Source organism: Gouania willdenowi, chromosome 16 (genome assembly GCF_900634775.1).
Source record: "Gouania willdenowi chromosome 16, fGouWil2.1, whole genome shotgun sequence".
Taxonomy (NCBI): domain Eukaryota; kingdom Metazoa; phylum Chordata; class Actinopteri; order Blenniiformes; family Gobiesocidae; genus Gouania; species Gouania willdenowi.
The window spans coordinates 18,960,168-18,984,711 of record NC_041059.1 but is presented as its reverse complement, the minus strand read 5'-3'; the positions used below and the strand labels follow the sequence as shown (position 1 = coordinate 18,984,711).

Sequence of the window (24,544 nt, the reverse complement as noted above, 5' to 3'; positions counted from 1 at the left end):
CGTTGTAGCAAGATATCGTCATAAAACATCACAGGGTACATCGTCAATGGTACGAATGGTATCACAATATTGTATATCTATCTATCTATTATATACACTGTATACATATGATATCTCTGCTAAATATGTCCCAAGCAAGCGTGTCTTTTTTTAACTGCAGGAATAGTCAATGTCAAAAGGTCTCCATCGCTGCCAGGAAATGCAGACATGCTAATATTACTGAAAAATAACATGTCAATATGTTAATTCTGGGCTGTGTTGACTGTAGACTGTGAACATAAAAAAACTCTTATAAAGCTCAATAACAAATAGGAATATTTTTTGAAGAATGTCCTGATGAGGACATGATTTGTTTTTTTGGGGGGTATTTTTCTCCCTTTCCAAAAATATTGCCTCGTATCATAATCGCGAGCCCATTATCGTATATCATATCGTATATCGTCTCATCTTGTAAACTTGGTATATCGTCCCACCCATAATAAATGTTCTCAAATACAAACTTTCACATGAAACAATGAGTTCAATTCTCCCTAATGAAGATCAATTAAATTATATTGACGGATGTCCCGATACTAGTGGCATTGTAATATATTTCATGAATTCATTTTCCTTTCTTCCTCATGCTCTAATTTTTGCTTGTTTTTCCCCACCTGATATTAACATGACGGTAGAGTTACATTGAGCATTAGAGAAATGCTCCCACGGAAGGAGGAAGGTGAGGTTTGCAAGTTGGACCTCCTCGGGTCCACTCCGCACTGAGCGGCTCCGCTCCGGGTGTTGTGGCCGTCCGCGTGGCTCGGTAAAATGGCTGTATGTAGCGGAGCCTCGTGTTGGTCGGGCTCGCTCCCTGCCTCTGCCCGGGCTTAGCAACTCCCACAACAATTTCTATCGCTTTCCTCGCATTGTATGGAGCCTCCTTCATCTCCCTGACCCATTTTCAGAACCGGAGCCGGGGGAATGGCGGCCGGAGTCGGCCCGGTGTGAGCTGCGGTAATGAATCGGCACAAGGATAAATGGTTTTAAACAATTATTTATATTCATTGCTAGCTTTTGATTGTGACTGACTCGCTGAGAGAGGGAGAGAGAGGTGGCGGGGGGGTGTATCATGGCCGCTCAGGTCGCTAGCGCCGCCACTCTTAACACCAGCCCGCCTTCTGAACTCAAAAAGCCGGATCGAGAACCCAAGGACGAGTCGGTGCCGGGGGACAAGTCTGACAAAAAGCAGCCGGGTTTGGGCAGCGCGTCGCCGGGCCGGGGGGATCTGCAGGACGGCGCCGACGGTGGAAATGCAGGGGGAGGAGGGGAACCTGAGATGAAGAACGGGAATGGGAACCCGCCCAGAGCTAACAATAATACCCAGAACGACTCTGTCGGACCGGAGGGAAATAACCACCCGGGGTTGGTGCATCACCACGGCCCCGCTTTTCCTCCACCTTCGTACGGATACAGTCAGCACTACGGTCGGGCCCCTTTTCATCAACATGGCGGACAACAAAGCCCTGGCATGGCAGCTGCTGCGGGTCCGGTCGTGCAGTCAAGCAACATGATGGATCCGTATCAACCCAATTCTCACGAACATGGATTTTCAAACCACCAGTTTAACAATTACAACCCGTTCCCTAATAGGACTCCGTACCCGGGCCAGGCGTACGCCATGAACTCCCCTCGCAGTGCCCAGGCGCCGACAGCTGGGGGGCAGCCTGCTAAGCAGCAGCCAGCAGCGGGAGGACCTGCAGCCATGGCTGGCTCCTACAATAACCAGAGATATAACATTGGAAACCCTCAGCCCACATCCACACCGACCCTCAACAAGCTTCTCACGTCCCCCAGCTCGACGCGGGGATACCCGAACTATCCGACCGGCGACTACAGTAGCCAGGAGGGGGCTAGTAAGGGGCCGGCGGACATGGGCAGCAGCGGGCAGTACGGAGGCAGCAACCAAGCCTGGCAACAAAGGAGCCATCACCCGTCGCCCATGAGCCCGGGAAGTGCCGGGCAACCGCTCGGTAGAAGCCAGGTAAAGCCACCTTAACACAGACATTTCCCTTCTAACTAGTTCATATCGTAGCAGGCCAGCCATTGTCTGATACTAGACTCTAAAATGGCTGCCTCTTCTCTCTGTGTTTTTTTCCTTTTACACAACACTATTAAATAGGTGTCCATTTAACTACTCATGTATGGCTGTTAGTGGGGACAGAGGAGTGGATGTTTGCTGGTTCATAATGTAAGGGCGCTCAGGGACTCAAAGAAGGCCCGACTTTGAAACGACACGAAAATCTCACCGAGCAAGGGACACATTTTTTTTTTTTTTTTTTTTAATATCCGTGTGCTCGACTTCTCCATTTAAAACACTGTGAATTCAACATGTACTAAGCTTTAAAACTTCCGCATTGTATTGCTGTGTTTAAAACAAACGTGGCACGTTTTTAATCGGTTTTATGGCTCATGTTTGTGTCATTTTCCGCCCGCTAATGCTGTAATTTTGTGGCCATGACGGAAGGAATGCGTTGCGTGTCGATTAAAAACCTCTCACTGTTGACTGAATTGCCAACGCGATCCTTGTCTCAAATGAGAGAAAATGTCCCGCAAATGTTGAGGACAGATGATAAAATGTTATTTTAGCGCCTTTACGAGGTTACACGACGCTTTCCGACTGCCGCGTGCCTCCATGCGTGCTGCGTGTAAACAGGCAGCGCTGTCTCATGACCGACTGAGTGCGGATTGCAGTTTGCTCTGGGATTTGAATTGTGGAGGTAAAAATCCTACTGTCAAAGCCAGGAGATAGTTGGTCTTGGGTTGACATGCTAGCTGTAATCTGATTGGCTCCGCATCTGCTGCTCATGGCCACTTATAATTACATGTGATGCAAGGCAACAGTTGCTGATAAGAACACACTGCATTAGCTCATCTCCAGGGTCACTGAAGGTTCCTGCTGCTTCTCCCACCTCCTGTTTGGACCTAAAAACACTCACATTAATGGTATATAATGGTATGATTTACAAATTAAAACCCCTCAATCCAAATACTTTTTTTTTTTTTTGATCACTGAATAGGCATAACCTGCTGAAGGCAATGCTATAATTATGGTATATTAATTTCAGGGATGTCCGATACAATTTCTTCACTTTCAATACAATACCGATATTGCAGCCTTGAGTATTGGCTGACACTGATATCAGCACAAATCATACATACTTTTATGACTTATTTTTTAGTCAGCAACAGTAGGCATGAGGAAAACTGACCCATTTATTATTAACCAATTGGTTATATACATTTTAACCTTCAACATAGTATCTACAGTATTCTACAATTGATTAAATAAAATATATATCGGAGATTTTAGATGCAGTTCGATACAATCCGATATTCATTTTCTGGCAGATATCGGACCGATATCCAATATCAATATTGGATCGGGACGCCTCTAATTAATTTGCTGTGTTTCTAGAATATAATATAGTAGAATAAACCTTTATTGATCCCCATGTTGCAGCATCACCATAGAATAGCAAAATTAAACCAAAGAACAAAAATAAATACTAACATATCTACTTCTCTATCCTAGTATATTTATTTTGTTTTTATTTTATCACATTAGAGAAAAATGCTGCAGCGAAAATTTTAGCAGTAGTTATTAAAGACAAATAATACTCCTTAAATTATTATCATCATCAATCATTCAAGTTATAGTAAAACTGATAAAAATTAGTACAGGCAACTAGAAGAGACGCTTAAATAATTGGCGACAAAATCAATCCCTTCTACAAATTTGAAATATTTTCAATACAAAATTCTGAACAATAGTAGTAGAGCATAGGGCTGGGCGATATGGAACAAAATGCTTATCTCGATATTTTTTCTCAAAAAAATTCGAGATTTATGATATAAATCTCGAAAATTTTAATTAAAATGGTCCGACCAGAACGACAATTCAGAGTTAAATTTGCTGATGAAAAATGTCACACAGGCACAATTATTAACAAACAGTTGCACAAAATGTGCCACTTGTGGCTTTTTTTTCCCAATAAGGGACAGCATGTGTGAGTGAGTTCTGTCGTGTGGCTTGTCTAGAGGAATGTCTGGGTTCGGACGCACTCAGCAATTTACCTAACTGAGCTTTTTAATGCTGTTGTGAGAAGTAGTGAAAGCAGAGACTCCTAAAACAAGTGTTTTAAAACAATATATATCCAAAAATGTCATTTTCTATATCGGCAAAGTAGAAAATGCAATATATCTTGAATCTCGATATATATCGCCCAGCCCGAGTAGAGCATGACCGATATGGGATTTTTATGGCCGATGCTGACACCAATATTTTGGTTTTTACACAGGATTAACATTGTATAAGAACACAAATTCGTATAATACCAAATATGATTCAAAACTGAGAAGCAAAACACTATTAAATTAAAATACGGACCTTTTAATTAGTAACGCTGTCAACATAAGGACTGTAAAGCCACTGATAAATAAGAAAAGGCAAACTGTTATTTCCAGAATATGATTTTTTTAATGAAAAAAATAAAGTTAACATGCATAAAAGTAAAAGTTAGTCCACCGTCTTAATCATTACTGCTGATTCAAATGTAGCAGCCTGTAATGCAGAAAGCATGGAGCCTCAGCAACAAAAGGTAATAATTGAATTACATATTTTAGCTCAACCGATTAATCACCCGGGCTATTGACTGATGTCGATTAATCGGTGATGGCTAAAATCGGCCCTATTCATTGGCCGCACCGATTAACTAGTTAGGCTCTAATTAGGAGACCATGAATGGTAAAAAGGTGCGTCCTGTCCCTTTAATAACACACACATTATCCTTTCTCCTTAAATACGTCATTTAAAATGAAAAAGTTATAAATCATTTCAGGAGTCTTATAAATCTCTTTGATTCAGGTAAAATGAAATGAGGCGACCTTTAATTTAACCATGCCTAACGTGTCATCATTTCTGCCTGGACAAAGATGTAGAACTTTTAGAAATACATGGCAATGTTATACTTGAACATGGCCTTTTGTTGAAGATTAGGGGCACGTTGAGTGCTGGAGGCGTGTATGTGTGTGGCTGCTGTGTTTGGCACGCTGCTCAAGTTTGAATGTGTGACTGCAAAGAATTCCCCCAATCCTCCCCCAAGCCAATCAGAATGCAGTCCACCATCTCTCACCCACCAAGGGAGTTTCCTCTCTGTCTTATGCAGATTAGCCATGTGCTACTCTTATTTATTTCATTCTATTATCCACAATGTCACTTAGAGTGATTGGCACTTTTTTCTTAGAGAGGTTTTGTTTTTTCGCTAAGGACACTCCTGTTACCCAAGTGCACATTTGGTTTTTATTTAAAATGTAATTAGGTACTCAATTTCAGAGAGGTAAATGGTTTTATTGGAGAATAACTCACAATATGGTCTAATGTTTTTTTTTTTTTTAAATGATGAATTCAGTACTTTGGACATAAATTAGTTATTTCCACTGTATGTGTTCAATTTCTTTCCCAATGTAGAAGTAAATAAACTCTTGATCATTTTGTAGGTTCCCCGGCTGTTGTGAAATTGCTTCTTTTCTTTCTAGTGTCATTCATTCAGAGCCAAACGGCCTTCTGAGAGAATAATAACAAAAGCACTTGCCCAAGGCTGAAAACAGGAGCACAGCTGGGACATGTTTAAGATTGGGCATTCTGCCGCTCATTTGAAAGTAGATATATATAGCTCTCATGACTTTTTACACTAAGTGAGAAAGGGAGAAAAAAAATGAGGGTAATAACCGTGGGAAATAAGGTGTAGGAGCACAGTCTAGCACTGGGGGTGTTTCATGATCACATCAGTCAGAAGCATTATGTTTTTTTATGAAATATACCTACAATACTGATTTTATGTGTGTGCTCTGTTGTAGCCTCCTGTTCCCATGGATCCAATGGGGAAAATAAGAGGCAAGCCATACGGGGCAGGCAGTCCATATGGTCAGCAAACGCAGCAAGGTCCTCCAACAGGTCCACAACCAGGTCCTGGTTATTCTGGGCAGGGTTATGGCCCACAAGGACCTCAAAGATATCCGGTGGGTATGCAAAGAGGTACCCCTGGAGGCATTGGTGGCATGCCATATGGTCCACAGGTACTTCGATCTATCAGTGCCCGAGTATTCCTATGTCGTGACTGAAATGTTGTCCTTCATGCTGCAATGTCCTATGCTTTACTTTCAGATGGGATCCTATGGACAGCAGGGGCCAGGAGGTTATGGCTCTCAGGGCCAGTCACCGTATTATGGCCAGCAAGGCCAAGCTCCTCACCCAGGGCAACAACAATCCCCTTACTCCCAGCCCCCACCAGGACAACCTGGGAGTCAGAGCCCTTACCCAGGGCAACCCCACCCTCCACCATCTTCAGCTTCACATGCCCAAGGAGGGTCACCCTATCAGCAGTCCCATATGGCCCCTCAGTCGCAGCAGGGGCCACTGCCAGGCCAGTCCCAAGGGCCCCCACACTCTCAGCCACCGTATTCCCAACCTTCAGGCCCACAGTCTGGCCACTCTCCCTACGCCCAGCAGCAGGCTCCTCCCAACCAGGGCCCACAGCAGCCAAACTCCCAGGCTACCCCTGGATCACAGGGACAACCCAACTACCCAGGACCCACACAGGCTCCCCAGCAGCCTCCATCACAGCAACAGCAGCCACAGTCTCATGCACAGCAGCCAACGGGAGGCAGCCAACACCCACAGGGGCCACCTGCAGCTTACCCACAGAACCCTCAGCAGCAGCAGCAGCAGCAAGCACAGCAGTCACCTTATCAGCGTTTCCCTCCTCCGCAACAGCAGGTACGCACTTCAAACTTGGAGCTTATTCATCTTGCAGATATTTTTAGTTTTTTTGTGTGTTTCTCCGTCACTGTATCGACACTCAGGCAAAAACTTTTTGTTTGTTTTCAGGAGGTTTCCCAAGACTCGTTTCAGTCCAACACCCCTTCCTCCACTCAGCCTAAATCTGCATCAGAGGACAGTCATGGCCGTCCATCCAGCCTTCCGGTCAGTATATGTTCCTGTATTAATGCACTAATGCAAAGTCTATTTTACACTAAAGAGTATTTATTTAAAAGATACATTTGTGTTGTGTGTTTTTTCCTCCAGATTTTCAGATTGATATGTGGTTCTTAGAAATTGTAGTTGTGGTGTTTTGCACGTGTGTAGTTGGATTAGACACTGCTGTGTGTGGTAGATGCTTGTAGGGTTGCTTTGTAAACTCAATGGCTCTTTAAGGCTGATAAGAAATCCACCAATTGAACTCTGGTGAGAATGGGACAGCTGAAATGAAACAATATTAAAAGATGTTTTCTATTTTGTTATCAGTTTGCAATGTCGGAATATGGTTGGACAGGTGTTGCGTTTTTCAAATCTCTGGTCTGAAATTTGTTTAACAATTCATGCACTAACGCAATGTCATGTTTTGGTAATTATGGTACCTTACGCTTTGATAGAATTTCATGCATTATCAAAATATACCATCGGAGGCATTCCACCACTTAGTAAAGTTAAGAGCAATGTTGAACAGTTGAAGTTCAACATTGCTCTTTCAACACAGTTTTTTTTTGTGTGAATACGTCACGTATATTAGAGTTGTTCTGATACACACACCACACACAACTTAAGAGCAGCAGCTTTATTGAACTTCTTTACGTTGCTTTGTTTTTTTTGTTGCTTTAAATTAAGGTGATTCTTGAGAGGCATTTTTTTTAACCTATGGAGACTGTAGATACACCAAAAGATGAGTTATAAGTTCAAATTTACCTGGCACTGTCTATCAGATTGAAGTTTCCACTGAACTTTACTTACTAAGCAAGTTTTTGGTGAAAAAGAAAATAAATCAATGTTTCTTGTTTTTGAGACTTTAGGTCTTCAGGTTCTCAAACTTTACTGATAATGAGTTCATTTGTGTGTAGAAATCACATGGCCAGTATAGGGCTGGGTGATATATCGAGATTCAACATATATCGAGTTTTCTATTTTGGTGATAGTGAAAATGACAATATTGCATATATATATATATATATCAAAATACTCTTTTTAGGAGTCGCTCCTTTTGCTACTTCTCAGAGCAGAATTAAAAGCAGAGTTAGATGATTGCAGACCTTCCCTTAGACAAGCCACACTACAGAACTCACTCACACATGCTGTCCCCTATAAGGGAAAAAGCCAAAAGTGGCACATATTGTGTAGCTGTTTGTTAATAAACGTGCCTTTGTGGCATTTTGCGACAGAAAAATGTAACCCAGAATTGTCTTTCTGGTAAGACTTTGTTTGAAATAAAGTTATCGAGATTTATATCATTGTATTTCTCCGTTTTGAGAAAAAAAATATCGAAATGAGTTTTGGTCCATATCACCCAGCCCTAGGCCAGTATGGTGCTTATTTTGTTAAAAACCATGGCAACCTCTGCATCTATTGCACAGAAAAAGTTAGCCAGTGCGTATGTGCACATTACCATCACCAATCATAGCTTAAGAACAAAGAGTCATCAATGCATCTCATTGGATAATAATGTATTGAGCATTGATTAATTTATTCATCAGTAATTTGATTGTGCTCTCCACTCTTGGTGCCCTCAGGACCTGTCGGGGTCCATTGATGACCTGCCCACAGGTGCAGAGAGCGCTCTTAGTCCCGGTGTGAGTACGTCGGGCGTGTCGAGCAGCCAGGGCGAACAGAGTAACCCAGCTCAGTCGCCCTTCTCCCCCCACACGTCCCCACACCTATCAGGCATTCGAGGGCCATCTCCGTCCCCAGCTGGTTCCCCTGCTAGTTCGGGCACGCCACGCACAGGACCACTGTCTCCTGCCAACATGCCAGGTGGGCGTTCAGTTCCATATCTCCATCTTTAATGAGATTACAGTATTTTTACATCATATCAATAATACCTTCTGTGGCTCTCAGAACACGTTTCTCATTAGTGCAAAGTAGGTTTCCAGCTTACTCTAGTTACTTTAGTGTCAATAACACTAAATGTAAAGGTGAAGTTTGTGATTTTGGGATGTTTCACCTATTTTGTTGTAAATCAAACATTATAATAGTTTGTATTATACTACCTCTTGGTAATAGCGAATAAATCAGTCTCGTTTCATTTATTGGAATTACTACAGCTGCTACTCATTGTGTCTTCACGTGGCTTTTACTCACTATCCTAATTACTACCATTCAGGGACCCAGATGCCTCCGAGGCCATCAAGTGTGCAGTCAGATGGGAGCCTTCACCCTGCAATGAGCCAGTCTCCTATGGCCCAAGACAGAGGTACGACGCTCTCTGAATGCAAACTACATGCTTGTGTCTCAGGAATATTTGATGTCCTTTGTAAATCAAAATGTTGTCTCCTTCCCTTTTAGGGTTCATGCAGAGAAATCCTCAGATGCCTGCCTATGGCTCCCCCCAATCAGCTTCCGCACTGTCGCCCCGGCAGTCCTCTGGGGGACAGATGCATCCTGGGATGGCCCCTTATCAACAGAACAACTCTATGGGTGGCTACGGGCAGCAGGGAGGGCAATATGGTCCCCAAGGTTGGTCAATCCATTTGTCTTTTTCAAGGTTGACCTATTTAAAAAAATAAAAAAAAGTTTCATTATTGTTTCATCAATGTATTTATTAAAATATATAATAAAATCAATATTTTCATAATCTTAATATTTAATTGTTCAACACATATCATAACCTTTATCCTAATTCTGTGGAATATCGAGGTTTATTTTTGATATTCAATGGCAATGTATTAAAAACAAGACTTGTTTGAAGCTAACGTGTATTTACTTTGAAAGGACTATTAGCTCATTTCCATTGTATGCTTGGTACAACCACATTCTATTATTAATATACTATTATTGTATTATTAATCATATACTAATCTTTTACTTGCTACTTACTAATTTCTTTCTTTTATGACATACCACCAGTCACTGTTTTGTCAGTCAGTCTTAGTTTTTTAAGTCTTTAAAGCCCAGCTATGATGTAAACACAGGAATTATTGTATGGGTGGTGTAAAACCTCATCGAGTATTATATTCTGCCCAGCATGTATTTCATGATGCACTAGTGTCATGTTGAATTCGACCATAGACATTCATCAAAACAATAAATTCAAGGCACTAGTGAAAGTAGTTCCTTTTTTCCCTTTTATTTAACAAGGAGTCTCTTTGAAGTTATGAATATCTTTTATTAGATACCTGGAAGCATTTAGGTTTAAGGGACTTGATCAGAGTCCCACAGTAGATTGAAACTGGAGACCCTCTGCTTACAAGCTCACTTCCTCAAGCTTTAGGCCACCACTGCACCACTACTTCCCCTATGGAACTAAATAAATATTGTTCATGAGTAACACATGAAATCAAGATCAAACAGCTTTTTAATGTGAACATTTCTGTGATAAATCTATATTGTTCATTTATTTTGTCAGTCACATCTTACTTGTGTGTATATTTTAAAAACTTCCCTCGTTGACTTAGAAAAGCATATTTTCATTAAAAATTATTTTAAGAATAAGGCATAGCGTGAATGATTAAAACTAACAATAGAGTGAAGGTCGGGCTGGGGGGTGTACCAGTTCATACAGATTACTGGCGTATATTTATGTTATGATATTCATTTTTAATATGATTAAATATAAATATATTATAATTTAATATAATGTTTAATATACCGCTGTACCGGTGGATTTGATTACACAACTTTGGGAACGCTGCGCCCCGTTTCAGACCAGACCCTTTTCAACGTTGCACTTCTAAATATGAAGGTAAACAGTAGCGCGCTGGTGTTAGTTACAGTGTAAATGGATCAGAAAGACACAATTGAAAGCTCTGAAGCTGCATGTGAGCATGTGCCTGCGTGCGCATGCCACTGCTACAGGAGAACAACACTCACGGACACGGAGGCATGGTTAGCGTAGCATGTCAGCAGTTTGGCAGTAATACACAAAAAAAGAGAGAGCAAAGGATCGCAATTTGTAATTCCTGTAACATGGAAATAAGTCCTGGTGGAGCTGCAAACAAAACACTATCTTATTCACCATAAGAAACCACCACACCACTGAGTATGCAGCATTTAAACCTAGAAATCAAGCTAATGCTAAAGCTAAGCTAGCGTGGCAAAGAGCCATTGGGCTGCTGTTCCAGACTTGTATTACTACTAGTGTTGAATTATTCTACAATATTCACTCATCATGACAGTAAGATGGCCCATCCTGAGTCAATCTATTGCAGTAATTCCTCTCTCAACCAGTAGAAAATGCTGTGAACACCTGGTAATGCATGAAAAAAAACAATACTGTGAAACCTTTAAAATTTTGAAAAATACCGTGATATACATTTTTGGTCATACCGCCCAGCCCTAAGTGAAGGAAATAAGCGTTTGAATTTGCCAACCCTGTCAGTCTTTTGGGTCACTGAACAGGGACTGCCAGGACACCTATTTAATGAAAGGGTCCTTTTTAGTGCACAGGTTTAGCTTAACCTCAAGCTAACCTGTGAGAACAGCATGCTCTGGAACCATGAAATAAGACAAACTTGAGATTAATATAATGGCAATGTAGAATTGTGGAAAAACTTTGGTGGAGCAAGTAATTTCAGAGCCTGATATAGAAAACAATGCTTCCTAAATAAATGTGAAGGCTTTTTACACTTTTTAAATAAAAAAAATTATTACTGTATAATATGGATATACTGTACTTTTACTTTAAAGGTCCAGTATTATGCTTTTTTCCCACCTATCTCCATTTGTTCAAGAACCTCAACAACATAGTATTTGAGGTTTATTTTCCCAAAACTGTTTTCTCTAGTTTTAGCCCTCTGAAAAGTCCCTTTAATGACGCTTCCTTAAACAGGCAGTTTTTGGGGCCATCATGCAAATGTTTGAGTGGGCGTGTCTATATACGCAGACTTCATGCCTCGCTCTTGCGAGGGTGATCAGTGATCACCAAAGCATTTTTCTTTTGCTATCCACACACTTGTTATTGTAATGTGTTCAGCCAAAAAACTGCACATTTCAGTAAAACACATGGATATTTAAGCGACTATTGTGATTGTGAGTCCGTCTCAGCGCTGAATCAGGCTGTGTGTTTATCACATCGGCAGCAGCGGAGTCAGTCGGATGTTTCAAACACTCACTGGAGTGTTAAGCTGCTAAGTCACTTTCTTCTCCTCCTCATCTTTATTAACTACAGAAATAGTGCATTTAAGATGATAATCATTTGTTTTGTCCATTGCATTGCGTCATAAGCCCGTCAGATCAAGTCAAGGGCGGTATAACGGCTACTAAAAATGGAACTTCTCCCTGGCGCTACTCCGTGGCTGCCCACTGCTCCTCAGGGAGGGGTTAAATGTAGAGAACACATTTTGTGTATGTAGCTTTACATATATGACAATAAAGTGTAATATATTATATATTAAACCACAGTGTTTGTTTTAGCTGTGAGGTAGTTTGAGAGGGAGGAGCTCACATTCTTATAGGGTAGGAGGAGCCAGGATTGTCAGGAGGAGGAGTTTCCGCAATGTGACGTCACAAATTTAGAAAAATCCAACTCGCCCGTTTTGAGCTGACTTTTTACAAAATCTGGAATAACAAGGGAGGGAGGAAACATAATTTTTTCAACTTTGGCCCTCTGAATGAGGCTAAAGGAATGTATATCACTGTAGCAAAACCATTTTAAAGTGATTTTTTTTCATGATACTGCACCTTTAACTTTGGAGTTATTTGTATTTTATTCATTGTTTTTATCGCAGCACTTTTTTTTTTCAACCCTCGGTCCAGAAACTTTAATTTATTACCGGTATCAAAGCATACACCTTATTTTAGCAATATAGAATGAAAACAAATTGATAACAGATGTATGACATCTGCAGTTAATTGCAATTTCTCTCCACTCGGACACCATCCTGCATAAGAAGCACATCTCATCCTTTCTGCGTTATCAAAGCTGTGCGTGCTTTCACTTTTCCTACTAGTTCCAAAGCTTGTTTTTGAACATTCAGTTCACGGAGATGTTCAGTGGCTGTGCCAGTTCTGTCATCCTGCTGCAGTGATACAGTCTGTACGCAGATTTACATCCGACAGTCGTTTCACTGGAAAAGATCGGCCTGTACGGCGGAAAATGTGGTAGCCTGTCCAAAACAAAGCATTTAAGACCTTCAAAATAACAAATTGAAATTAGTGTATCGATATAAAGATTGCAGTTTATACCAGAGGTCAGTGAAGAAGTACTTTTTTACAGGTGGTTTAGTAATCTGCTCAACTGAGCCATCAATGAACATGAGCATGGACTCATTTATTTGTAAGTAAAGTATTAACCAGTGCAAATTATTACTTCATTTATTTTTTAATAACTAATGTGTTCTAAGCTGTTGTTGGCTTGAGAATGTTTTTGGCCAAAATGATGCAATATTTGTGATTAAGTTGTGTTAATGGGTTATACTCTGCTTTAAAGAAAACTGATCTCTATAATAAAATTATATAAAATAATAATTGTGGGTGTATAGCAACAAAATAATGTTTACATCATGACAGAAAATGCAATCCCTGTGGTGATTACCAGTGCTGGGCAACAAAGTGGTACATTGGGTAGTAATCTAGTGAATTTGTCTTGTCTTGTTGCTAAGTTTGTGTACATACTGCATACTTAGTTAAAATGACCTATGGAGTATATTCCCTTGCCTCACAGGAATACCACGCTACTGCTGCTTGATCCCTCCCCTTGCTGCAGCTATTTATAGCAGGCAGTCAGCTGATGTAGCAGAGCCTCCTGTTAGGACTGACAAAGGCTTGTTGCTCAGGGTTTATAGCTCTTCTCGCTAGCTTTCAATAAGAAAACCATTAAAGCTAAAGTTTTTAAGGAACAATTGTTCTATAAATAGAGCCAAGTGTAATGAGAAACACAAACATTTTAAAATGATATCATCTGTTTTTTCATTTTTCTTAGGTTATCCTCGACAACCTGGCTATGGGAACATGCCAAATTCTAACTATCCAGGGTCCGCCATGGGCTCCATGAACCCCATGGCAGGACAAGGTGGAGGAACACCCTATGCTGGCATGCCTCCGGGCAGGATGCCTCCTAATCAAATGGGAGCACGTCCTTATGGCCCCAACATGGGTCCCAATATGGGCCCCAACATGGGTCCAAACATGCCTCCCAACATGGGTAACATGCCTCCCCAAGTAGCCTCGGGAATGTGTCCTCCACCAGGAATGAACAGAAAGCCGCAGGATCCCACAGCAATGCAACATCCTGCCTCCAATTCCATGCACAACAGGTTCGACTAACACTGAATCAACAAACTGTCAGTCATAGAGTCTCTCTCCGCTTGTGCTTTTATGAAATAGCTCCATAGCACATATCATGTGCTCATGTATGTGTTTTTCCGTGAACAGGATGCCCGGATACCCGAACATGTCCTCAGGAATGATGGGCTCTGGTCCTCCTTATGGTCCACCAATGAACAACATGCCTGGGATGATGAACACTCCCGGTGGATCACCTTATCCGATGGGGCCAAGCATGGCCAATAACACAAGTGGTAAGTTACAGGGTACCCGCAGTCATGAAATGCCTGGAAAAGTTTTGAAAAATCATGGAATAATTAAACTGTTTTGGAAATACAGCTTATTTTATTTTTATGTTTAAAATATATTAAGCCCTTAAACACGTTAAGCATTATCTTAAAATGAAAGTGCTGCATACCGGCAGCATCATTACGCAGACCTCTGTTATGCTAGTACACTGGAAAAGCCTGCCCGTTTTTGTGCTATCATGATCTTGAATAGATCTTATTGGTTAACAATTAAATCATGGAAATTTGGTAAAATATTTTGGAAAGGTTTTGAAAAAACATTGTGAAAAATGTGGGGGAACCCTGAAGTTACTCAGCAAAACCAGCACATGCTTGTGTTGTTTTTGTTTTACTTTACCGTGAAATGTTCTTGTGTTCCAGGTATGGCTCCTAGTCCTGAGATGAACAACAAAATGAACAACAAAGTAGATGGGAGTGGTACTGCCAAACCAGAGTCCAAATCCAAGGTAGTGTGGACTAAAGCATGTTTGGAATCGTCTGGGATTTGTGGTTATTTTTCAACTATGTGTTAATTTTTTATTTTCATTTCCTTTAAATGCAGAAGTCCAACTCTTCCACCACCACCAGTGAAAAGATAACAAGGCTGTATGAGTTGGGGCCTGAACCAGACAGAAAGATATGGGTGGACCGTTTCTTGGCCTTTACTGAAGAGAAAGCTATGTGTATGACCAACCTGCCTGCTGTGGGACGCAAACCTCTTGACCTCTTTCGCCTTTATATGTCAGTTAAAGAGATAGGAGGAATGATGCAGGTTAGTGTGGCATTTTATTGAGTTATTCATTTATAACATGTTGGGTTTTTCCCCTTGTCGGGCATTCCTTGCTGATGAATTCCTCCAACATGTGTGCCTTAGGTGAATAAGAACAAGAAATGGCGTGAACTGTCCTCGACCCTAAATGTGGGTACATCTAGCAGTGCTGCTAGTTCTTTGAAGAAACAGTACATCCAGTGTCTGTACGCTTTTGAGTGCAAAATTGAGCGTGGGGAAGACCCTCCTCCGGAGATCATAGATAACAAGAAGAACCAAACTTCCAAGGTTCAGCCACCGTCACCAGGTTTGGGCCTTCATGTGTCATACTTGTGCACGTTAATGCAACACTTTCCTTGATCACATGTCTTTAGAGTCATCTTCTCATCTTTCTGTTCCTCTCTTGTTTCAAACTGAAGCGTCCCTTTGCTCCACAGCTGGTTCAGGTTCTCTGCAGGGACCACAAACGCCCCAGTCCACCAGCAGCTCCATGGCTGAGGGGGGAGACCTAAAACCTCCTACTCCCGCTTCTACTCCTCATACCCAAATGCCACCCATGCCCCCTGGATCCAGGTATGTCTCTCTTGGATTAAGAACAATAAATGTCATTTTTCTGATGAAATATTGAGCAGTGAGACTAATGGTCTGCTTTCTTTTCTGGTATTCTGTGCTTCCCTTCTCCCACTTAGAAGCACTGTTAACCTGCAGGATCCCTTCTCTGAAGGAAGCGACCCAGCCTTCCCCAGGAAAAATATGACCCCCAACTCCACATATCAGTCTGGCATGAACACCTCAGACATGCAAAGTCGAATGAGTTCGTACGAACCCAACAAGGACCCATTTGTAAATATGCGGAAAGGTGGGTACGCATGATATTGACAGGGGCAAACCAACTACATGTTGATGAATCCCAAGTCGACTCAGGCCGGTCTCAGCTGTTAATTCATAATCTCTAACTGCTTTTGTTTCAAATCTGTCACTAGTTGGGGAACAGTTCCTTCCTGCTAGCCAGGGGCCCAACAGTGGAATAGGAGACCAACAACCGCATCAGCCACCGCCGCAGCAGCAGCCACAGCATCCTCAATACAACCGAGGACCACCAGGGGCCATGGGCAGCATGCCAATAGGACCCCGGCAGCAATACCCCTATGGACCAGGCTATGACAGAAGGTACGTTATCTTCAAAAGACCTTTCATTATTTATTGTTGCTACTACTTACTGCAACCATGTAGTTTACGATGAGCCCATCCTTCAAAATAAGTGAAGAAGAATGGGGGGAGCAGTGGATGTTGTACTAGTTTGTTACTGGGTCTTGGCACATCATAGCGTGTGACATTTGTAAAACTCTATTTAGGAAAACACTGACAATATCCAATAAGTTGAGCACATTGGCTGTGCTAATGTCTATATTTTTTTTTACTAATAAAAGGCCTCTTGATGAGACAAAGTTTAGTGTTCACACCTCACTGTCACCGTGAACTCCTTCCTTAGAATGTATGGCTTAACTCTTTTTATGTCCAAAAACATGTGATCAGTGATGCCCCCTGTGTGGAAGGCCTGCTATAGACCGGCATCCTGTCCCTGGTGTGTATAGGGCTGTACGATTATGGCCAAAATGATAATCACGATTAGTTTGATCATTATTGTAATCACAATTATTTATCATCTTAGGGAAAAATCTGTATTTCTGTTGCACTACTTTAAAAAAAAAAAACAAAAAAAAACACAATGTAAACAGCTTACAGTGCAAAAGGAAGTTTTAGAAAAACAATTAGACATTAACCCAATAATTTAAAATGTACCAAGGGTTAACTGAATAAATACACTATTACAGAGGGCTTTCAAGAAATGCAACTCATTGGAAACAATTACAGCTCATATCAATCCACCAAATGACTCGGAGCTGCCGCTGACTAATGGTTGAGAAAGTACCTTATTAGATATGCAGCAGAGCCCACATTTTAAACGTAAATATTGCCGACGATCAGGTTTATTTAATCGTGGCAACCAAACGCATGATCACGATTAAAATTCAAGTCATTGTGCAGCTCTAGGTATGTATAGAGTTTTGCCTTGGTCCTAAGTCTGCTGACATTGGCTTCAGCACACAGTTGGATAAATAATTATATAAAATTAATAAATATTTGAAATGCTAATATCGTCAGGGAAACTAAATTGTTTTACTCTTGTACTATTATTTATAATTATAATGAAACTGCCCTAGCAGTTTCATGATAATTTATGTTGTATTTATGAAATGTATTTTTCTTTTTTGTTTTAAGCTTCAACATAATTTGTATGTAAAAAAAAAAAAAAGAAGAAAAAAAAGCCCACAAACGTCTTTTGTCTTTCACCAGATCGGAGCAAGGAATGGGCCCAGAGGGCACAATGGGATCTGGACCTCCTCAGCCAAACCCGATGATGCCTGCCAACACCGACGCAGGGATGTATTCGCCAAATCGCTTCCCACCACAGCAGCCACGGTGCGTTTGTGTTCTGGTCAGCTTCTAACGAAAAGAGTTCAAAGATGGTGTCAGTTATAACGGAACCTTGTTCTTGCTTTTGTGTGATTTACGGTCTTAAACTTTTACATAATTTTGTTCTTGTTTAAGTTATGGCCATAAATATTATGGGCATAACTTAAACAAGTTTTGCCCATAAATGTATTGGTTTCAATGTTTACTTTAAATTAGAATATAATGATGGTCATTCAATGGCTGTTTTACTAATACTTCTAATTTATCAGAGATGACTTTAATTTCTATTTAGAAATATATCAGGTAAATACATTAATTCCTTTACTTTCATTGTTTACTTTTATCAGTTTACTATTATAAGTGTTCACCTATAAAGACAACGGTATCGGTGTATGCTGCAACTTTTATCCTTTGCATGTGTAACATTGGGATTTGTCTTTGCTCAGAGATGGGCATGATAATTTTAAGATCAAACTAACTAACTTAGCATGTTGTTTCCAGGCTTGATTCCTATGGTAATCAGTATCCTGGTCAGGGAACACCCCCTACTGGTTCCTACCCAAATCAGCAGACTGGAATGTACCCACAACAACAGGTAAATGAATGAGAATACTGACCAGCTTTGCTATTTATACCAAGACAAATTATGTGGTAAGAGGTCATTTCATCACAGCCTTTATATATATAACAGCAAAAAAGTACCTACAAACATTATATTTATAAAAGATTTCATATGATGAGATGTATAATTTAGATAAACAAAGTCTGAATGTTTTTAAGTAGTTTTGGGGTGAGAATAAGTCTTTATTACTGCATACTACTTCTATGCGGTCAGCTTTATTTTGTTTTAATTTCATTTAATTTATTTATAAACATGTAAAAACTAGGGATCGTACGATATGGGTTTTTTAGGGCCGATACCAATTTTTTTTTTTTTTTTTTTTTTCCATCAGTCTTAGCCGATGACCGATATGAACTGCCGATTTTCTTGAGCCGATTTTTGAGCCGATACTACTTTTTCTACCTCAATTTACATAATAAAAATTACACAAAGATGATAACAAATGGTACATGTCTCAATTAAAAAAAGGGAACATTTATTGAAATTAACAAAGGTGAGGTAGAACAACACCAAGTAAAAAATATTTAACAAATAATAAAAACTGGTGATGAAGAACAAGTTAAAAATAGAGTGAGACATCTCATGAAATATTATGAAAGAGAACTGTTCGTCCTTGTCCTGAAAATAGCTTTGACAAAAGTTGGCCTGACTGAAGATATATTTTATTAACAGGATTATTAAGTATAAATATATATAATTAGTCCATTCCAACACAACCCCAGAACATGAAAATAGCAGAGAAAAATAATGTGAAAAGCTGTTCAAGTTTCTGTTCTAAATTGCATCAACATTAACAAGAATAAATATTCAAACAAGTAGTGAACTGCTTCTCAAAGTTAAAAACTTCTTAGCGCAGCGTTGAGTGAGAAGCAGAGAGAGGGAGAGAAACACACACACGCCAAACTTCCAGCCAGCTGCTCGTTAACTACAAGTGCGACACAACACGGACCCACGGAACAACCGCTAAGTTAAACAGCTAAAAGATGCTTTGAAAGTTTAAAACCTGCAGTTGGGATTGAAGAGTTTGCTTCATGCTCTCCTAGTGGGGGAGGGGCTCTACAGCCTCTGTCTCCAGCAAGACGGAGCAGCCGCTCTGTTTATAAAGTGGATCGGCGAACGCAGCAGTGCGCATCGGCTGATGCCGATACACGTAAAACACGCAAAAATTGGCCGATCACTAGTAAAAACTAAAACAATACATATGAAAGGAATGTCACAAAACAAGTTCATTTTCAAAACAAGTCAAAAGCACAAAGTAAGAATATTTCAGTTAAAACATTTACACATTCTAAAAAGGAGTAGGAAGAAGTCTGATTTCAAGCTTTATGCTTGACTCAGGGAAGAGGATGCCCCCTGCTTGCATAGTACCGTGGGCTGTGCCAATGAAACAACCAAGCATGGGACAGGTGTGCACCTGTGGCTGGAAAAAAATAACATTGCTTAGGGGGCAGAGAATCCACCAAGGAAAGGGAGGATGTTAGAGAGCAGAGGCAACAGAATTGCATTGACTGGTACTTCTTACGAAGCAACCACTCAGTTTAGTCGATTGAAGCACAGCGATGGGAACAAAACCACAGTTTGCAGTGTATCAGCACCAATGTTACTGAAAAGGTTGGTACAACTGCAGAAATGCCAGTGGAGAACACTAACCCTTTTGGCACAAAGGACGGTTTAACATCACGTTCTGTGTTTAATGATTCTGTCACAGCTACAGTATGAAATGGTTAGTCTTAAAGCTAAAAATAAGGTTATGGCTACAGTATGTAATTTAAAAACTTATTTTGGGGCAATTTTAGTGGCTGCAACAAATGGAACTCTTCCCAATTATGTTCAGCTTTGAATTTATTTTATTTTTTTGTTAAATATTTAGTTATGTGAAATTTATCAAGATTCTATTTTTGATTTATTTTATTTTTTTATTGTATAGTCAATGTATATGTTTGTTCTCTTTTCTTTAGAGTTACAAACGTCCTGTAGAAGGGGGTTACCCTCCAGCAAAACGCCATGAGACGGAGTACACAGGGCCATTCCCTGGAGGGCAACAAGCACAGCAGCAGCAACAGCAAGTGGGTGCCTCTGCACCCTCTTCAGGACAACAGGAGTCGTACAATCAGTACAGCAGCGGTGGGCCTTACCCTGGTTCTGATCGCCGCCCACCCGGCCCTGGCAATCAATTCCCGTTTCCCTTTGGGCCAGAAAGGATGCAGGGCGTGACGGGTCCCAACACTCAGTCCAACATGCCTCCTCAGATGATGCAGTCGGGCCCTGACGGTCCTCAGGGAGGCATGTGGCAGGGACCCCGTGACATTAACTATCAAAATTACCCCGGCCGGCAGGGTGGTCAAGGTGGCCTACCCCAAGGGCCTGGGTACCCTGCCATTAATCGTTCAGAGGAGATGATGTCATCAGAACAGCGCATAAATCACGATGGCCAGTGGGGGGGCCAAATGGGTCCTCGGCAGCCTTCGTATGGTCCAGCTGGGCCTGGACAACCCTTGTCTCGTTCGGTACAGTCCAACTATCAGTCCCCTCAGGGTGTGCAAAATCATATTCCACAGGTGTCTAGCCCAGCCTCTATGCCACGGCCCATGGAGAGTAGGACATCTCCAAGTAAATCTCCTTACATGCATGGAGTAATGAAGATGCAAAAGGCTGGACCTCCAGTGCCTGCGTCCCACATAGTGCCCCCTTCAGTGCAGTCACCTCTAATACGGAGAGACATGCCTTTTCCCCCGGGCTCAGTGGAAGCTTCGCTTCCGGTCCTGAAACCACGCCGAAGGCTCACCATGAAAGATATTGGTATGTCTCTCAATATTTCTTTGTTTATTATGACAACTTTCATTGACACTTGTTAATGGTGTTGAAAGGACCGTTGACTTTCTGGGTAATGAAGGAGTTGGTGTGATTTTTCTGTTGTTTGTCTGGCCTTTTAGGAACCCCAGAAGCATGGAGAGTCATGATGTCATTAAAATCTGGGTTATTGGCTGAGAGCACATGGGCTTTAGATACCATCAATATCCTCCTGTACGATGACAGCAGTATCTCTACCTTCGATCTCAACACGGTGAGGCTTGAAAATTAATTAAAATTTGGTTTTGTAGGACATTGTTTTGTCATGTCTCATGCTTACTTTGTCTTCTCACTTAGTTACCTGGCCTGCTGGAGTTGGTGGTGGAATACTTCAGACGTTGCCTCATTGAAATATTTGGAATTCTGCGGGAATATGAGGTTGGAGACCTTGGCCAGAGGACACTACTTGATCCTGATGCCTTGAAATCAGACTGGAATGGCACAGAAGAAGAGGAGATTGGCGTTGAAGAATTGGGGCAAGCAGATGAAGATGATGAGGATGAAGAGGACCAGGAGTCACAGGGGACATCCCATGTAAAAGAGGAGGAAACTCAGGAGGAGTGTTCTCGAGTCAGTGAGGGAAAGGATGAGGAGCGAAAGAACAAAATCTGTTCCTCAGAACCAACCGCTTTGCTGCAATCCTCACCAGCTCATGAAAAACCCCAACAGGCCAGCAAGTTTGACAAGTTTCCCCTAAAGGTGATACGAAAGAAAGACCCTTTTGTGGCTGCCAAGACTAATAATCATGGCAACCTGCAAGAGTTTGACAGTGGGTTGCTTCACTGGAGTGCTGGTGGTGGAGACTCAACGGAACACATTCAGACCCACTTTGAACCTCGTAAAGACTTTTTGGAAGCACGCGAACGTTTCCCTGTGCCCCAGGTTTTACTGAAGAGACGAGCTCCAGAAGAGGTTCGAGAGATTTGTCTACCGATTGAGAAAGACAAAACAAAAACTATAGAAGAAAAGCTTAAAGAAATAAACTCATTAACAACTGCTATGTTGGAGAAGTCCTCTAATGAGTTGGAGAATGAAAAGATGGAAGCTGAAGGAGATGTGGCTGAGATGGTGTCTAAAAGCCAGCAGGAGAATAATAAACCTATTCCTTCTTCTGGCAGTATTTTTGCACCACAATCAAAGCAGACAGGTACCATCTTAGAGGACGAGCCACACAGTAAAGACGAAGGGCCACTCATTGCGCTGGCTAACTGGCAGGATTCTCTGGCTCGCCGCTGTGTTTGTATCTCCAATATTGTTCGCAGCCTTTCCTTTGTTCCTGGCAACGACCATGAGATGTCCAAACACGCAGGACTTCTGCTGCTACTGGGCCGCCTGATTCTGCTCCACCACCGCCACCCTGAGCGCAAACAAGCTCCACTCACCTACGAGAAGGACGAGGACTCTGAAGAGGGAACAGGCCAGAGAGATGAATGGTGGTGGGACTGTTTAGAACTCCTAAGGGAGAACACATTGGTCACTTTGGCAAACATTTCAGGCCAACTGGACCTCTCCATCTACCCTGAGAGCATCTGCCTGCCTCTGCTAGATGGTCTGCTCCATTGGGCTGTCTGCCCCTCAGCAGAGGCCCAGGACCCCTTCCCCACCCTGGGTCCCCACAGTGCTTTGTCACCTCAGAGACTAGTCCTGGAGACACTAAGCAAACTAAGCATCCAAGACAACAATGTGGACCTCATTTTGGCCACTCCGCCATTCAGCCGGTTGGAGAAGCTGTATGGGAACCTGGTACGGCTCATTGGAGACAGGAGGATTGCGGTGTGCAGGGAGATGGCTGTGGTCTTATTAGCCAATTTGGCTCAGGGTGACACTCTAGCAGCCCGAGCAATCGCTGTTCAAAAAGGCAGCGTGGGGAACTTGCTCGGCTTCCTTGAGGACAGCCTGACTGCCACGCAGGTTCAACAGAGCCAGAGCTCGCTACTACACCTACAGGGGATGCACTTCGAGCCCACAAGTCCGGACATGATGCGGCGAGCTGCCCGGGCACTGCACGCCTTAGCAAAGTTAGAGGAGAACCACTCCGAGTTCACACTACATGAGTCTCGACTCCTCGATCTTTCTGTGTCACCCTTAATGAACTCGTTGGTTTCTCATGTTATCTGTGATGTACTCTTTTTGATTGGCCAGTCATGACAGCTGTAGGGAGCCGTGGCTCCATGTTTAAGGGGTTTTCATTCCCTAATCCCTTCTCGCAGGTGACCTGGCTTGTTGTATGTAACAGGGCAAAGAACGTTCGAGTGACTGTCTTTTAATTTATGAAACTTCTTGAGAATTAATTCTCTGAGCCCTCTCTGTGCTGGTCTGGCCCAACGAAGGTGATCAGAAATGTTGTGGAATATAAAGCAGAGATCCAGACAAAGTGACACTACTTGCAACAGGAAAGCCAACTGAATGACACAGAACCAAGCACCACAGATGGGAGACTGTTCTGCACTTGAGGGGAGATTTTAATAAAGATAAATAAAAGAATAGCTGAAAAACAAAAACTGTTACCAAAGTTGCTGTCTCGTTTACAGTGAGTTTGGGAGCTACGGTGTGCCCTAACTCCATCCTCGAGGGTACTGCGATGCGAGTCTGTAACTGGTTGGCGTTCAGAGAAGAGGCAGACTGACAAGTGGCCTATTGGTGGTAGTTGCTGTAGTCGGAATCTCACCAGTCAGCCCGACAGTAGACATAATACTTTCATCCGACACCTTCACCGGGGAGGCCTGTGCAGTAGATTGTAGGACATTTTCTGTTCTGTACTGCTCTCGAGTGTATGAATTCTGTAACACATTTCACACAGAAGCTGGTGACAGCTCCTCTAGAGTTTTACGGTCATTTTAGTTTGGTGTTAAACAGAAAATGGCTTTCTTCCCCAAAGTATTGATAACCTACAACACCCTTACCTCCTCCTATCCCTTGATTGTATGGATACCCTTATGAAAAGAAATCACCTCTTAGGACTGGTTTTAAACTTCAATTACAGCTTTGCTGTGGTGTATATATAATGTTGTACATTATACTTCCTTTCTCTGTGTCTGTCTGTCTGTGTCACTATTCTCACACTTGATATTGGTGAGGAGTGGGGGCTGACATGAGCTTGGTCCATGACCCTGACTATTTGACCCACTCTAGCTCTGTAGTATGGCAATCGGGGCGCAAACTTGTTATCTCCTGGTACAATAAAAATCAACTAGATGAAGTACACATTTAACAAGTTTTCTCAAGTCAAGGATTCAGCATATTTGTATTTCAGA

The 24,544-nt window shown here is 41.9% G+C and overlaps 1 protein-coding gene across 3 annotated transcripts; it reads left to right on the top strand.

The window, feature by feature from the left end:
* The first annotated feature begins 732 nt into the window (after positions 1-732).
* arid1aa (AT-rich interaction domain 1Aa) lies at positions 733-24,324 on the top strand. Of its 3 annotated transcripts, none has more exons than XM_028469994.1 (20): positions 733-2,017; positions 5,893-6,111; positions 6,200-6,811; positions 6,923-7,018; positions 8,596-8,836; positions 9,186-9,275; positions 9,368-9,538; positions 13,941-14,274; positions 14,393-14,538; positions 14,953-15,038; positions 15,134-15,343; positions 15,446-15,647; positions 15,778-15,913; positions 16,030-16,199; positions 16,324-16,510; positions 17,699-17,824; positions 18,320-18,413; positions 20,399-21,239; positions 21,374-21,504; positions 21,588-24,324. In XM_028469994.1, exons 1-20 carry the CDS (start codon positions 1,106-1,108, stop codon positions 23,436-23,438), a joined length of 6,855 nt encoding a protein of 2,284 aa, XP_028325795.1. In that variant the 5' UTR covers positions 733-1,105; the 3' UTR covers positions 23,439-24,324. The 3 variants fall into 3 exon arrangements, with proteins under 3 accessions (XP_028325795.1, XP_028325796.1, XP_028325794.1); XM_028469995.1 differs by having other exon boundaries at positions 734-2,017; positions 5,893-6,054; positions 15,760-15,913; XM_028469993.1 differs by having other exon boundaries at positions 1,106-2,017; positions 15,760-15,913.
* The last annotated feature ends 220 nt before the right edge of the window (positions 24,325-24,544 follow it).